The sequence below is a fragment of the Malania oleifera genome, chromosome 4 (genome assembly GCF_029873635.1).
Source record: "Malania oleifera isolate guangnan ecotype guangnan chromosome 4, ASM2987363v1, whole genome shotgun sequence".
NCBI classification, from domain to species: Eukaryota; Viridiplantae; Streptophyta; class Magnoliopsida; order Santalales; family Ximeniaceae; genus Malania; species Malania oleifera.
Window position 1 is genome coordinate 110,638,121 of NC_080420.1, and position 17,566 is coordinate 110,655,686.

At 36.4% G+C, this 17,566-nt stretch overlaps 1 protein-coding gene across 3 annotated transcripts; it reads right to left on the reverse strand.

Annotated features, from left to right (window-relative positions):
• Nucleotides 1–1,546: 1,546 nt before the first annotated feature.
• On the reverse strand, nt 1,547–16,506 carry LOC131152918 (histidine-containing phosphotransfer protein 1-like). Of its 3 annotated transcripts, XR_009136120.1 has the most exons (7): nt 16,074–16,398; nt 15,737–15,867; nt 15,480–15,548; nt 14,850–14,921; nt 14,643–14,715; nt 14,408–14,523; nt 1,547–1,584 (listed from the first exon to the last, which is right to left on the reverse strand). XR_009136120.1 is itself a non-coding variant. In XM_058104872.1 (6 exons), exons 1-6 carry the CDS (start codon nt 16,134–16,136, stop codon nt 14,479–14,481), a joined length of 453 nt encoding a protein of 150 aa, XP_057960855.1. In that variant the 5' UTR covers nt 16,137–16,506; the 3' UTR covers nt 14,068–14,478. The 3 variants fall into 3 exon arrangements, 2 of the variants coding, with proteins under 2 accessions (XP_057960855.1, XP_057960856.1); XM_058104872.1 differs by lacking the exon at nt 1,547–1,584 and having other exon boundaries at nt 14,068–14,523; nt 16,074–16,506; XM_058104873.1 differs by lacking the exons at nt 1,547–1,584; nt 15,480–15,548 and having other exon boundaries at nt 14,068–14,523.
• Nucleotides 16,507–17,566: the final 1,060 nt, after the last annotated feature.

Consider the following 17,566-nt stretch of genomic DNA (forward strand, 5'->3'; position numbering starts at 1 on the left):
AGAGGGAAGATGAATGGACTCTTTTGCGGAATTACAAATTTTTTCTACAAAATAAAACACTTGACAAGATGCAAGCAATTATATCACAATATATGAAATTTAAATCATACACAAGACAAATAATAAAGAGTATAGGGAGAGAAAATCAACACTGGTATTTTTACGTGGTTTGACACCAAGCCTACATCTACGTCTTGAGACCAACTTAAGGATTTCACTATACAATCTCCTTCGAAGCCTTACAACTTAGAAACAAATCCCTACCCGCTCACCAAAAGCCTCTTTGGTTCACAAAAAATCTTCACCAAATGGTCCACAAAGAACCTTATAAGAAGATGATGGAAATATAATATGATGCTCCTCAAATGATCAAATATTAAATACAAACCAAACCTCACACTAACTCTCAAGTAATGAATCAAACACAATTAAAGAGTAAGAGAGAACGAGTACTTGTAAATGAAGAACAACTATGCGAAGTGCTAGGTGCTTAAGTTTTGGTGTAAAAAGATATTTTTTTACTAAAAATGATCAAAAGCCTTCAAAACCATGTTAATACAAGTCTAATAGCTTGTATTTATAACTCAAGAGCCTTAGGAGCAGTTAACTACCGTTGGGGGGGGGGGGGGAATTTTATTTGGTAAACTAGCCATTTTCCGCCTGTTAGTGTCATTCTGCCCGTTGGACTCGTTGACGAGGCCCCTGCACTCGTCAACTGATCATATACTGCACCTCATCGACGAATCCCCTGTGTTCATCAACGAGGTCCCTGAATTAGAAAATGTCATCAATATGAAAGTTATGGAATTTTGTCGTAGATTTACAAGGACACTAAGATCGTCCCATTTGGATTTTTTTAGCAAAAGTTATGCCCAAAATACCGAAAGATATTCAGGATTCAATGCTGCACTACGGTAGTGACGATTGTTTTTTTTTTTTATTCCTTATCAAAAATCGTTTTAATGACTTAAAACATTCTTGGACAAAAGTATATGAAATATATTAAGTCTAATGAAGATTAAAACTTGTCCAAATGAGTTTTCTTTTGAATATAAGATTTCTTAATTAATAAAACATGTTTGAAAACCCATTTTGATATCTTATATGCTTAGTATGTCCTTTTATAAATATACTTGACTTTCTTTGAACCTTTAGGACATAAAACTTGTTTTAACACAATCGGGATTAAGTATAAAAATGTTCTTAAAACTAGGATGTTAAAAACTCGTCCCTTTGAAAACATATTTTTGTTTTAGGATTCATTTGACAAACTCTTGTTTTAACATAGAAAACTATGAATCGTGAGTTTGTTACTTTTGTGCAGATCTTATATGCTCATGTGTCCTAGTATGCTTATGTAATAACTCAACTCTTACTCAGAAATCATGCAAGACACACACCGCAAGAGTTACAATACGCACTCACTCACACAACCCTTATTACAATTAATTTATACATAATAAAAACTTCAGGATGTGCTTTGGTGCTTCTGAGTCAGCGTCCTTCCGATCTTTCCTATTTGATGTCTACTCAGTCCAATCTTTGCTTCTGATTTGGTGCCTCCGTGTATCCGACACTTTGTACCTGTACTAGATAAGATCTGCAGGGATGGAAAATACTAGGAACAACAAATAGATTAATATCATAAAAACATATAAATCAAGATAGTGTAGCTATCAGGGCTAACAAACTTGACCCAAAAGTTTAAATTATTAGGTACTGGACTCAGCCATGTATAAGAGTTACCCATCTTGCACTTGATTTTACGATGTAAGGAAACTCTCACGAGTGAAGTTCCAATGAACTCCCCCTCACTTGTGAATCTTTTTAACTCCCCTTTGATGTGAGATTCTAAAATATAATTCATCGAACATGAACTTTTGTTATAGTAATTTGGAGTAATTCTTTAACTAGCACAAAAAATGGCAACCAAGAATTAATTATTATTGTGCAAATCAATGCGCAGGGGAAAAAAATATCTCACAATGCAGCACTTAGTAGTGAAATATCCAAAAAAAACAATCATGCAAATTATAATGAAAGCAATAAACAATGACACGAAGAATTATTTGGTTCAGCAATGCCTGCATCCACAAGAGCAAATGACAATGAATTTTTTACTATCCTGTGTCCAAAGACACTGAGTTACATCATACAACATGTATATATAACTTTCCCGGATGTTTTCCCTCTAAAATCCAACCTATCCAACTTCCTAATTCAAAATTTGAAAACAAACGATAAGTAATCGAGCCAAATTGTCAATGGTTTCAGACATACCATTGATGGTTTGAATCTCAGACCAAATAGTCGATGCAATAGCACCAAAAACAATTGACTATTTCTTTGCACTTGGCAAAACTGTCAATGATTTAGGGAAACTATCAACGTTTACTCCTGCAAACCAGTATCTATTGTTTTCTACTATGTTTTCTCTTTGCATATGTATCCCACTCAACATATGAGCCATATATTACAATAATATCCACTTTGGTGAATATACACCCTTTATGAGAAAATCGAAAACATAAATCCGCTGCTCAACCTGGGAGAATAGGTTGGGACCGCCTCCTGTCTAGTAACTGGAGACATTCAGCAAGTCCAAGCAATGCTTGAACATATCCTTGGTAACTGACTTTGTTAAGATATTTGTTGCATTCTCAAAAATGTGAACTTTCTCAAGCACAAGTTCACTTGAAGAAACCAACCTTCGGATCCTATGGAACCTAATATCTATATGTTTGGTTCGTGCATGATACACTTGGTTCTTCGCCAAATAGATGGAATTTTGACTGTCACAACGCAACTGAACTCCACTTTGTTGTATACTCAGCTCCTTGACTAAACCAGTAAGTCGTAATGCTTCCTTGGCATTTTCGGCTACTACCATATACTCCGACTTAGTTGTTGATAATGCAACCAGAGATAGTATCATGGACCTCTAACAAATATGTCCTCCCACAAAGGTAAACACATACCCTATTATAGACCTCCTATCATCTAGATCCCCTGCATAATATGCATTAACATATTAATTCTACAACTAACAGATCACTCTGTTACCAACTAAATATGATGCCATAGTGAGAAGTACCTCGTAAGTATCTGAAAATCCATTTGACGGTATCCCAATGCCGTCGACCTAGATTTTAAAGAAACTTACCACACTAATAGCTTGTGTCACGTATGGCCTTGTACATACCATAGTGTCACGAGCTAAGCTTGTTCAGGGCATTATCCTTGTCTGTGACCGCTTGGCTCGTGTGTTTGGGATGGGTTTCCATCATGTAAGTACTAGTGTAGGGTTATTTTTTAATATTTATTTCATTGTAAGTCAAATAAGGCAGTATGACTCGGTCACTTTGATGTTTCCTAGTGCCAAAGTGAGAATAGCCCAGAAAGCTCTTTAGGGAATGGTGAGTGTTCATCATTCATTGTAAAACTCACTAGCTATTGTCAATGTGCTTAGCCTACTTGCCTCCCTCGCTAAATACACAGTGTCAACGGAGGTGTTGTTAATGAATTACGTTTGCTTCAATGTTTACTGCTTGCTTGCCGCGGATTCCATGAATGCTTATTGTTTCTGTTGCCATTTCATTGAATGCTAATGAAAGTGTTTCGTGGATGAATGTTGGTAAACGATAGGCTAGCTAATTAAACAAGAGTGCCTTAGCTAGCGCCCGCACGACCCTTCACAAGGGTGTGAAAATAGTCGGACCATGAATTCGATTGCCTTCACTGTTGGATTTGGAATGCCTTGATAAGTGACCATGGCACCAAACAATGCTGAAAGGATCAGCGTGTTGGAAGCACAGGTTGAGACAACAACCAACACTATGGCAGCAGAGGTGGCCGAGATGAGAGAACTTGTTGATGAAGTGATAGGATCACAAAAGCATCAAGCAGGTTTGATAGGCGACATGTGAGAGGACTTTTGCCACACAGTTGAAATTTTGCAGTCTCGGATGGCTGATCTAGATGCAAAGGTGAATCTGATGGTTCTTGTTATGAGAAACTCCAACACTCCGGGAGTTAACAAGACTAAGGTACCAAAACCCAGGATGTATGGGGGTTCCCGTGATGCCAAGGAGTTAGAGAACTTATTGTTTGATATGGAACAATATTTTCACATTGTGAGGCTGGCCTCAGAATAGGTGAAAGTGGATACTGCTATCATGTACTTGGTTGGTGACGCCAAATTGTGGTGGCGTGCTAAGTACAATGACATTAAAAATGGAAGCTGTGTAATTGATAGTTGGGCAGACTTGAAGAGAGAGCTCAAGGCCCAATTCTTTCCTGAGAATGTTGAGTATAATGCAAAGAGAAAACTGAGAGATCTCAAACATACGAGGTCAATCAGGGAATATGTGAAACAATGTTCTACTTTGATATTGGATATTCAGGATATGTCGGAGAAGGACAAGTTGTTCTATTTTATAGAGAGGATGAAACCGTGGGCAAGAACTGAACTTCATAGGCAAAGGGTTCAATACTTGCCAATTGCATAAGCGACTGCAAAATGCTTGACTGACTATGCTGGTGATGATACCGTTTCGTCCAAACGGTTTGGTGGAGAGGGAAACAGTGGAAAGTCTTTCAAGAAAGGCAAACCCAAGAGTGGGGGAGCCGAATCTAAATCATCAACCTCAAAGAAAGTTTCGTTGTCTCAAAGGTTCAACACACCCAATGGAAAAAGGAAGAGTAAAATTCCATGCTACTTGTGTGGGGAATCTCACAAAGTTAGTGAGTGTCAACACAAGGGATTACTCAATTCCTTACAAACTTCTACTTCAGGAAAAGGGGTGGAAAGTGAGGAGGAGGAGGATCATGCCCCAAGGGTGGGCTCAGTGTGGCTGGTGAGCACATTGGAAAAGTAGGCAAAAGCATCGAAAGTTACACGAGCAAAAGGGTTAATATTTGTGGACTTGAGGATAAATGGGAAGAGTACCCGCGCTATGGTGGATACGGGGGCTACTCATAATTTTTTTTTGCAGTTGGAAGCATGGAGACTCAACTTATCCTTCGATAAGGATATATGACACATGAAAGCAGTTAACTCTGTAGCCCAGCCTACTCTAGGAGTAGCCAAGCAAGTGACTGTAAAACTTGGATAGTGGGAAGGTCATGTGAATTTCACAGCGGTGCCATTGGATAACTTTCCAGTCATTCTAGGAATAGAGTTCCTAAGGGGTACGAGGGCAGTGCTGATGCCTTCGGCTGGTCCTCTGTGTCTAATGGGAGATCACTCGTGCATGGTGCAAGTCGTTGCAATGAAAGGAGACGACAGGAAGTCCCTTTCAGCCATACAACTCAATGAGGGATTGGGTCAGGGTGAGCAAACACGTCTAGCCACAATGGTATTAGACAAAGAAGTAGGCCAAGAAATTGAGCGTATGACCATCCAAGCGGTGTTGGATGAGTACAAGGAGGTGTTGCTGGATAAGCTGCCTCAAAATTTGCCTTCACAACAGACTGTGGAGCAAAAGATCGAGTTGTTATCATGAGTGAAACCACCTGCTAAAGGGCCATGTCAGATTGTGCCTCTTGAGATAGTAGAGTTGGGGAAACAGCTTAATGAAGTGGAAGCGGGATGTGTTCGCCCTTCCAAAACACTGTTGGGAGCATCGGTGTTGTTTCAGAGGAAACATGAAGAGCATTTATGGAAGGTGTTCGATGGGCTAAAGGGAAACAATCTGGATGTGAAGAATGAGAATTTTTCTTTCGTTTAGTAAAGCAACAAATTCCTTGGTCATGTGGTTGAACAAGGTCGTATCCGGAGGGGTATGGAGGAGGTAGGTATAATTCAAGAACGGAAGATCCCCACGATAGTGAATGAGTTGCATTCTTTTCTTGGCCTTACTAGATATCGCAGGAAGTTCGTTGAGGGGTATTCGCAGAGAATGACTCCAATGACAGGACTACTGGGGAGGTATTGTTGGCCGCACATGAAGGATAATGTGGTTAATTATACCAAAACTTGTCTCACTTGCCAACAAGACAAGGGGGAGCGAAAGAAGTATAATACTTTCAGGGCCACACCAAAGTACTGTTTGGCAGAGGAGACGACACAATTGTTCCTTGTGACTGTTGTGAAACATCGGGGTGTTCCCCAAGTTATTATTTGTGATCGAGATTTAATGTTCACTAGCAACTTCTTGATAGAACTTTTCAAGATATTCAGGTCACATATTGACATCTCTTCAAGTTATCACCGATAGACGAACAGACAGATGAAGAGATTCAGATGGCTACTAGATGAGTACTTGTGCCATTTTGTCAATGACAACCAGAAGAATGGTGTGCAACTACTTGATGTGGCTCCATTCTATGGCAATTCCCAAAGCAGCTCAACAACCAACAAGAGCACTTTTGAGCTTGTTATAGGCCAACTGCTGTTGTTACCTCACACAATGGGCAAGTCGTACAAACGAAAGATTCCAAGGGCATACATCTTCACCAGAGAATGGAGATCAAATGCAGAGTTTTCCCAAGCCTATTTGGAGAAAGCTTCTAAGAAGATGAAGAAGTTGTTAGATTAGAGGAGAAGACCACAGTTTCATGTCAGCTACCTTAAGCCGTTCAATGCCAACACCAATGACCTAAGCAGAAGTCAATTCAACAGAACAGAATAAAAGACAGTGCAACCTGATAGATGTGAAGTTAAAGAGATCCTTGCAGACAAAAAGTTCATATCCTTAAGGAAGAAGCGGCAAAAGTTCCTAGTGAAGTGGAAATACCTTGATGACAAAGAAATCAGCTGGATTTCTATGGAAGATATTCAACCGTTTGTGGACCAACTTGAAGTGTACCTACCGTCAAAGTCTACGAGAACATTGACCGCATAAGTGAGGGAGAATGTCACGAGCTAAGCTTGTTCAGGGCATTATGCTTGCTTGTGACCACTTGCCTCCTGTGTTTGGGATGGGTTTCCATCATGTAAGTACTAATGTAGGATTATTTTCTAGTATTTATTTCATTATAATCCAAATAAGGCAGTATGACTCCTCGGTCACTTTGATGTTTCCTAGTGCCAGAGTGAGAATAGCCCAGAAAGCTCTTTAGGGGAGGGTGAGTGTTCATCAGTCATTATAAAACTCGCTAGCTATTGTCAACGTGCTTAGCCTACTTGCCTCCCTCGCTAAGTACACAATGTCAACAGAGGTGTTGTTAATGAATTACGTTTGCTTTAATGTTTACTGCTTGCTTGCCACGACTTCCATGAATGCTTACTGTTTTCGCTACCATTTGATTGAATGCTAATGAAAGTGTTTCGTGGATGAATGTTGGTAAACGATAGGCTGACTAGTTAAACAAGAGTGTTTTAGCTAGTGCCGCACAACCCTTCACAAGGGTGTGAAAATAGTCGAACCGTGACACCATAACATGCATTAAACACCCCACTGCATTAGCATAGGGGGCCTTTGACGTATCACAGATATCATCATCCATCCTTGGGCATTGAGTGGTTGACAATTAAAAATGATTTTCTAACGATGTACTTGTTGGTGTTGCATTGGTCATGCTAAATCTTTCCAACTCCTCCACATAACTGCCTTGAGATAACCACAATCTCCCTGCAGTTCTGTCCCTGCGAACCTCCCTCCCAAGAATTTTATTGGCTGCACCCAACTCTTTCATGTCAAACTATTTATTCAACAAAGTCATTAACTAATTTAACTCAATTATAACCTTCACAGCAATTAGCAAGTCATCAATATAAAGCAACAAATAAATGAGAGAACCGTCCTCAATAGTTTTTTATATTAAAAAAACTATTTTTTGAGGAATGAGCCACTGCCTCGTGGTGGTCCGGCGTGTGTGTATACCATGGTTCCGGTTGATAAGGATACTACTCGTGGTGTAGGAGTAGATATAATTTTATATTAAAATTGATTTTAGATTCATATGTTTACTTAGAATTGTGGAGTATATTGAATTTGTGGTATAATGATGATTAAGTAATTTTAGAGTTTTGTAGAAGGATTGATTAGCGAATTTCGAGGACGAAATTATTTTAAGAAGGGGAGAATGTAATAAGCTCGAAAAAAATAATAATAAAATAAATAAATAAATATTAATTATTAATTAATTAATTAATTAAACATTATTAAAGAAACTAATTAAATTAAGAAATCTTTGGGTTATGTGTGTGTGTGTATATATACATATGTATATATATATATATATATATATATATATATGTTGATTTAGGTGTAATCCTAAGAGGGGGGTGAATTGGGTATTTAAAAATTCTTTAAAGCCTATTTACCTTTTAGTCCCTCTTTCCAAATTTAACGAATTACTTGTCAAGTTCGTGTGAGGTTATTCAATCATACACACGCGAAATACGAGTAATGAAATGCAGTGTGAAGGGAAGAGAGAATGCAAACGCGATTTTACGAGGTTTAGCCAACCCGGCCTACATCCTTGTCTTGAGCAACCCATTCAAGGATTCCACTATAATCCCTACTCCTTAAATTGGGACAGAATTTCCCTTACCTCCACTGCTCACAAGAGGTACAACTTCCTCATAATCCACTGCTTACAAGAGATACAACTCTCTCCTCAAACTCAATTCACAACCTGAACCTTGATTACAATAAAATATGAAATCTGCAAAACACTCAATGTTACTTCTAACAAAACTAGTGAGTACAATTGAAATTCCTAACACATAATCATATGATGAACTTGAAACTCAGAATGTATGTAACGATACAATCATTAATGAATGAAGATGCTTCAACCGATTTCCCTTTTATTAAATCTCTCAAGTAATGATTTATGTAAAAGTTTTGGAGAATATTAGGGTTCTAGTTCACTTTACGAAAATACACAAATATATCTAATGTAAACTTATTCAAAAACTTTGTCTTGAATATTAGATCAATCAAAATCAACAACTTTCTTTCAAATATTCAATCACACAATGATCTTTGTAATACGCCAATATATATATATATATATATATATATATATATATATATATATGATTTCCAAAGATCACAAACTGAATATAATATTTTCAGAAAATATCCCTCAATAAAATAAACATTTATGAACACTAAGGATAGTTAATCAAGTGGTTTTAAGATATCTAAAATATAGAGCCTGAATACACACTTGAATCAAAAACTGGTTAACCTATGGAAAAAAACTTTTTTGAGTAGTGATCTTATTTAAATAATCTATAAATAAATACACTCAAGATCAATCACTCAGCTTATGTTCAATAACTACTTTTGAGATGAAAAGTTCTTTGAAAGATGTATATATATCAACAAGCAAATCAATATATATGAAGAACTCTTATGAAAATAAATATTAATGTGCAGATTTATTTACCAAACCTCAATTCCAAAAAGGATTACATGATGATTGCTGGATTGTCTTTTAAAAAACGAAGTAGCCTTAGCTCAGATTCAACATAGGAACTTTGAAATCCCAATGTAAAATTTGAGTAGTGTGTTCAAAGTTGAGCTAAACGTGCAATCTCCTCAAGCGAATGCCAAAGGTTTGTTCTCTTTTCTTTCAAATGTCTTAGCTTTAGCACTAGGGTTTAGATGTTCAATATATAAGTGTCTTACCCTTAAAAATAAATCCTAACAGTTGGATCAAAGAAATAGCTCTCGTGTTCTTTCATTAAAAATTAGATTTTTAAACTTTCCCACAAGTTCAGACGGCTGAAGTCAAAGGTCCATACGACTGAAATTCCTTTTAAGCTTCGAAAAAATAACCTTAACACAGGGTCAGACGACTGAGGTTGGGGCTCAGACAACTGAAGTGTCGGGTTTAGACGACTGAAGTCTGAGTTCAATCTTCTGATGTGCTTCTGTCAGGTTCTTTGTTTCACCTGAAAATCTTCAAGTGACTAAACTTAATCTTCGGTCTTCTGAAGAAATTCTTCAGACGACTGAGGTTAACTTCAGTCTTCTGAAGTTGCGACTTCAGGCGACTGAACGTTGAGTTTAGTCTTCTAAACAGCTCATTTCCTCAATTTTTTCTTTTAGTTTTGAAAATTTGTTTTGCTTTCTTTCTTGACTTTTTTATAAAAATATTTTTCGAGGATTTTAAAATATATCTAAATCCATGAATGTCCCCTAATGGTGTTCATGAAATGCATGAGTTCTAAAGGCATTCTAGGTTATGATTTGAGCCTCAAATTAAATCATATGAAATGTAAATACATTGGTTCTAAGTACCCATTCCCATGATGTTCTTGAACTAGCCGCTTACATATTGATTCTCCAACTCTTTTAATTCCATGGATTGTGCCAAGTTGTATGCTTTAATCTCCATGGCTTCCATGTTATATTTTCGTGCATGCTTAATATAGTTCATGTTCACAATCTCAATGTACAGATCAAATACCAAGTGATTTGTCATTATCAAAATCGAATTGGACTCATAGAGTCAACAATATATGTATATATATATATATATATATATATATATATATATATGCTTAAATACATATAAGGATAAATTATTATTATTATTATTATTATTATTATTATTATTATTATTATTATTATTATTATATATAAGTATAAAATAATGGATAACGGAAGATAAAAAATAAATAAATAAATAAAGAAGCTTAATGGTTAAGCTTCGTGAAGCTCCTGGGTAGAACAGAGAAGAATAAAAAATATAAAAATATAAAAACTCTCACGCTCACTCACGTCTCTCCTCATATCACCTCCTTTCTCTGCGATTTTGCGGCGGGTTCTCGCCTAATTGAAAATCCGAAAATACTATTAGACCCCATTCTTCGCCATCGACATTTCTACTGAAGTGGATTTGTCGTGGGAGTAACGTAGGCATATCTCTTAAGGTAAGGCAAATTCTCGCTCTTACCTCAATTTTTCTTAAATTTTAAGCCAAATTGACAATGAGACACCACCACAAGAATTTAGGGATGATTCTCTACAAGTTTAAAAAAGCTGATTTCTCGTGGGGTCGTTGTATGCATAACTCTAAAACTATGATAAAGGGGTTATTTAGAAATTAATTGTTTTAATTATTTTAGATTAGGAAATATTAAAATAGTACTTTATTTGGGTTGATTTGATTGAATCAAGGTTCGAGTGAGTGTCACGGGTATAATTTTGGGAACCCTACAGACGTGGTTCGGGAGATCAGGTAAGGGGGATCAAAATTATATCAGTATTTTATTAAGGTGAACTGATTATTTATGAACATATGAAATTTATTATTTATCTATATGATTTTTAGAACAGCCTGAATACTGGAAAATGATGATTTTGTTTAAGGTTTATATTTGGGATAATTGCATATGATATTAAATTCGTGTGACATGAGAACAATTTCTCCTAATAAATTGAATATGAATTATTGTGGTATTTGGGTTTGCATATGGAGATGTTTGTAATAATTATGGCATGATGAATGAATTGTTATATTTGACTCATGTGTGCAAATGTATTGATCTGTTGGGGTACTGTGTGAGAATGTATTGATTTGTTGGACTCCTATGTGGAAATGCATTGATGCGTCTATGTAAATTAACCGGTGTAGTTATTCGTATGCATCTCAATATAACGTTGGCATGAAGAGATTATTATATTGCCTAAATATAAATCATGATATGACGTTGGCAAGTTAAGGAGCTTGTCATATTGTCATTTATATGGGGTAGGACATTGTCAGGTCGATGAGCTTGTTCTACTGATGTACTGTGGGTAGGTCATGGGAATTTGATACTGGTGAATAGTGGTGTCTGTGTAGACCATGTGCTGCGGAAGCCGAAATGGTACCTGTGTGGGCCACGTTATATCCTATGTGAATGATGGCGCTTGTGTGGGTCATATTATGTATCCTGTGTGGATGATAGTGTCTGTGTGGACCATGTTTTGTACCCTGTGTGGAAGTGGTGCATGTGTGGGCCACGTGCAGATAAGGAGTACGCAGGTACCTGTGTGAGTCACGTACTGATATGTACGTAGTTGCTCTGTGTGGACCATGTACTGAAGACATTGGAAGATGAAATATGAAATGTATGATTCCTATGTGGATGTGTTGTGTGCATGTAAATTTAATTATAGCATAATAATAATGGAATAGCATATTGTGAATGCATGTATGTGTATACGGCGAGGTAAACATACCGTCAGGGGCTTGCTGAGACAGGCGAGTGCTCTAATAGGTAATTTTTTTTTTATCAGTACAAAGAAATGCTACTTGTATGGATGGGTAATCATCTCAATCCCCGAAAACCTTTGCCTTTAAAATAATAAAGATGTGTATACTGGCAATGAGATAATTCTTCACATGAGGGCTTACTGAGTAAGGTGAGTGCTCTGGTAGGTAGTTTTTGGTACCAGAGCATAGGGAAGTTACTAGTATGGACGAGTAATCTTCCCTATCCTCGGAGACTTTCGTCTGCATAAAAATTATGTACTTGTGCATATTGGATGTGTGTATGATATCATATGTTAGTGATATTATTAATGATACATTTTCTTAGTTATTGATATTATATGAGAAGCAATTTATTTTGATATATAAATATTAAAACTTATTTGTTACACACTGTTATAACTTATTGCACCGTTATTGAGAAGTGTCTCACCCTAGTAGATTAACAACTTTTCAAGTTCTTCTGTAGATCGGGCTTGAAGGCCTGAGCTGAGACTGTTTTTGGTAGCTTCTTTTTGGGGTATTGTGAAATACTGGTATATATAAAGATATATTTGTACTTGATTATGTTTTAAATACTGATTGTGGATACGAATAATTAGATGTTGTAGTGTTCGTTTTTGGGTTGTTATATAGAACTCTAGTATTTTATTTAAGGTTATTTATTTATATTCCGCTGCGTGTATGTTAATTATGGTATCAGATACAGGTGATTGGAACACGTGACACCCGGGTCCCACTTGGCAGGTTTGGGGCATCACAATAAGTGTCTCAAAAACCAAATGTCAAGGAATGTTTATGAGAGTCGTAAAACCTCGAGAAAAGTCTCTTAAGATTTTTGAAATCTCAAAGGAGGTATGTATTTTTTTTTACCAAATATCAAGGAATATCAACGTCCTTTACCCTAATAATTGTCCAGAACTGTATACGATTTTTTAGATAAGAAAATCATTAAATGTATGATATTTATGATAAAATGTTGCTAAAATTTTAGTAGTTTAATCATAACTCTATAGTTAAAACTTAAATGTTGAATTTTCCTATATTTTTAAAGTTTTTTTTTTCATTTTTGAACTATATATAGCTATATAAAGGTTTAAAAATTATGAAATGTCTAAGATATAGGAAAAAATGTTTTCAAAATTTTATAACTTACACAATTTATACCTATCTACATAATTTCTAAATTTTCTAGAAATCCTTCTTATGCAGTTCCATTCTTAGGGGTTGTACTTTACATCCCAAGATGAAACTTTTGAAAAACTTACTTGCACTGTTTCCCGATAACCTGATGGTCCTGCTCCTACAGATCCATCTCTTACTGAAACCCTACTTGTCTTTGCAAGTATTTTTTTGACAGCTAATTTCTTAGCCTTGAGGTCTTCTACCTCATTTAGCCTCCTATTAATTCTCTTTGTCCACTAGTGTGTGCTCTCATAATTAGTATTAATTTTATGATAATCTTGAAACCCTCATAATGTGTGTGATTTGAGAGTAATTATGAGATGAATAAAATATTCATGAAAAGTCTCAACCCCCAAGTGTGCCCTACAATGGGATTGGCCTTATCCACGCGTTGGTTTGCTTTTGGCACTTCACATTTGAGTTTTTTTTTTTTTCAAGAGAAAAGAAATGATCTAAATTTTATTATGTTTATGCAATAATCATTTTAAGTCATTTACAACTTAAATTTTTTTTCTCGAGATTATTTTAATTGTTTAGAAGGGTGGTTGACATTTTAAGGTTTTGCAATGCAGTCTTTTGTGAAGCTGTGTTTGTTTTCACTAACTACTTTGGTCAGTAAACTAATGAGTTTTCTCTTATCTTTACTCCCACAGACCTCTAGAATAGGGTCAACCATGCTGGGGTTAATAACTTAATACCTTTAACACTCTGAGACAATAATTCATCCAATCTTCTTATTATTTAATACTGGTACAGTTTAAAACTGTCTAAAATACAAAGACTTACGCAGAGTGGACTTCCCATCAGATTCAGCTCTCACAAATTTGGAGAAAAAGAAATTGGAACAGTGCCAAGAAAAGGGGTGGAAAATGTTTATTCACATTCACCATCATTGCTCAATACATCAGATATACTACAAGCCCAGGGCTGTCAAAACCCCCATCCTACTCATTAAAACATTCCCCAGTCCCCACAACACACAAACCCAGAGAGAGAGAGAGAGAGAGAGAGAGAGAGAGAGAGAGAGAGAGAGAGAGAGAGAGAGAGAGAGAGGCCATACTTTTCTACAGTACCAGAATCCCAATTTGCCTTCTTGTCTTTGTCCACAAAAGATAGCTTTGCTGCATCTGACTATATGGGAATAGACCCACCAGCAGCCGAAAGCTGCTGCTCAAGCTATTGACAAAACAAATGCAGAGAAAGATCAAAGAGCCATTCAAAACAAAAATATACGAAAGGAAATATTGCTCTCAAGCAAATTCAAGATCCAGGAAGAATGCTTCTGCGTAACTCACCTTCAAGAGACTTTCCAGCTTACTCTTTACAAGGGCATACTCTTGTTTTACTTGCTGCAGACATCTCAGACACCTAAACCAATCAAAGCCATTTCTTCCCTTGTGACCATCAAAGTTTTCTTTCATTGCCAAGAAGACAGTAAAAGAAATGAAACATAGATGAAGAAAGTGTGCAGAGAGGATATAGTAAATTGTGTGGAAATTCACCCTTCAATATTCTGCTCATCGCAGCAGTTGCGGAAGGAAATGCAGACATTCTGAACTCTTTCTGCGCCAATGCTGTTGTTTCAACAGAACAAGAAGATGAAGAAGCCTTACTTTCATGGGTTATGCACCAAGAAACAAAAGGAACATGAATGTAAGATCCAGAAACATTAACATTGAAGCGGGGATAAATCCTTCTCATTAAATATAATCAAGATCTATTAAAATCCCACCTTTTGTCAGTTAAATCCATGTTATTAAAATACATTCAGAACTGGACTTGAAACGCATTTCTCAGAATGAACCCATCAATCAATTGCAAGGGAAAGAATTTCCCGGAAAAATGAAAACATTAAGACAATTTTGGCTTCAACCCAGCAATAACTGTAGTGGTACATGTGCTGTCATTCATCAATTAATGACTATCAGATCGCTGCAGGAGCAAGTGAATGACGAGTTAAAAAAGAAAAGGATTCTCCAGCTTCATAAAAACATTATTGCTGCGGATAGACTGAACCTAAGCTTGTTTAAGTAGGAAAAAAAAAAACAGAATAATGGATTCTTTTGATGAGGAATGGCTTCAATATGAACAAACAAAACCCCATTAAGTAAACAGAGGAAACAAGTTCATGCCTGGAGCTGCTGCCCTTCAGCTGGTGAACATGGGAATCCAACCTTCTGAAGTCTACACTCTCCTGATCTCTATAAAAAATAAATAAATAAAAGTAACCAAACAACCCAAGTACGTTGAGAAAGTGGGAATTTCTTGGTATCTTCAGTCATCGCCAAAAGAAAAACATGCCCAGAAGACAAACCCATTGCAAATTCAATTCATAACAGTAGAATATTAGTTCCAAAGAAAAACAAAGGGATGTAGTTTGAGTCCTTACAGAGCTCTGGCCAATTCATTAAGAAGCCTCTCAGAATCTTCAAAGAAGAGAGACACCACTTCAGACACAAAATCTGGGTTGGTCTCATCTTGCAGTTGCTGAAGTTGGGTAAACTGATCATTCAAAAATCCCTTCTCACAAACAAGATTCCACCATCACAAGCCAACCCCGGAAAAAAAAAAAAAAAAAAACACACACACACAAACACAGATCAAAGTACAATGGAAAGCAAAAAATATAGCATGTCTGAAGCAAAAAGAAAGGAAACCCATCAGGGGTTTGTCATGTTTTTCACTTTCAAGTGCATTGTGAGATGCTTTAATTTAGAAATACTGACCTCCTGAAACAAGGAGGCTGTGTAGTCAACCAACTGCCTCTGTAACTGAACCATAGTATCCATAGTAGCTTTTTGGAAATTTTTCCTCAACTTTCAGTAGATCTCATAGATTCAGTTCGCATTCCCTTCCCTTCATAGAGAAGCTCAAAACCCAGAAAGAGTTCTGATGACTTTAGTAGTCTCTGAGGAAAACCAAGAAAAAAGATTCCTGCTCTTGGGATAGGTTGAATAATGAATGTTACAGTACATAAAAGTCACCTTCTTAGCATCTTAATCTCCTCTCCCTGTCCGTTTGCTTTCCTCTCAACCCATCAAGCCATCATAAATGCTCTAGTTAATTTATAGAAAAAAAAAAAAGGCGCCTCACAAGATCCAAAATCTGATGCCATATACGCTTCACCTTCCCATCTTTTTCTTTCAGTAATTATTGCTCAATCTCTCTCTCTCTCTCTCTCTCTCTCTCTCTCTCTCATTATTTAATTTATTTTCTTCTGTAGACTTTCTGTTTTTCCACTCCAATGTGTCAACCTAGTAATCTTAACCCGAACAACATTATGTGGAAGCATGAAAATTTTGTGGTTGGCTTTGCACCAATGAATTCTCTCCTCTGCGTGCCATGGGCTTACCCTACCCATCACATTGTAAAAATGGAGGCACTTCATAGGATGGAAAGTACTTGGATGCCCAACAAATTAGTTCAATAATTTAAGTTGTTTGATTCTTGTCAAATTCTTCCAAAGGTTAGGAAAGTTTGAGCACATCTTAGGGGAAATAGTGCATGAATCTCATTGTCAAATTTTATCCAATTATATATATATATATATATATATATATATATATATTATAAATCTGGTCTATTAGGTAAAACTCATTTAGCTGGCCAATAATTCGTTCCTAAATATCAGTCATTTTCGAAATTTACGCCAAAGAGACCAAGAAGTTTCTTTCTAAAATGTGTTTCATAAATATTTTGGAGATTTTACTTTTGTAGATTGTCTTCGAATTGAAAGCAAAATCATAAAGAAGATGTATAGTAGAGTGAACAATTTACATCCCTTTTTTCCAAAGATAAAATTAGTAAAATAAGATATGGGACTTCATTTTGTTGGAAGAGCATATCCATTTCTACCTTTCTTTTTGACCTTTATCCCTTCACCTTTCATTCATGTTTGCTTTTAATCTTGAAAAGAAGATTCCTATCAAATTGCTGCTGCTGCCCTTCCCTTTGTGGTGTTGGTGTTATTTGGTTGGTTGACAGATTGATTGATTGGATTGGCTACAAGTAACTGGAGAGGAACAATTGACCACACGATGTGCCCTACATCCTTTGTTTTTGGCTTTATTCTTTCCAGCAGGGTCTAAGCTTAGTCACTATATTTTTCTTTTGTTTATTATTTGATGTTGAAATGTGTACTGGGTGGAAACTTTGATTGTTGCATAGATTTTTTCATATGCAGGGGCTGCACAGGTGTCACGTTTTGGATACATCATGG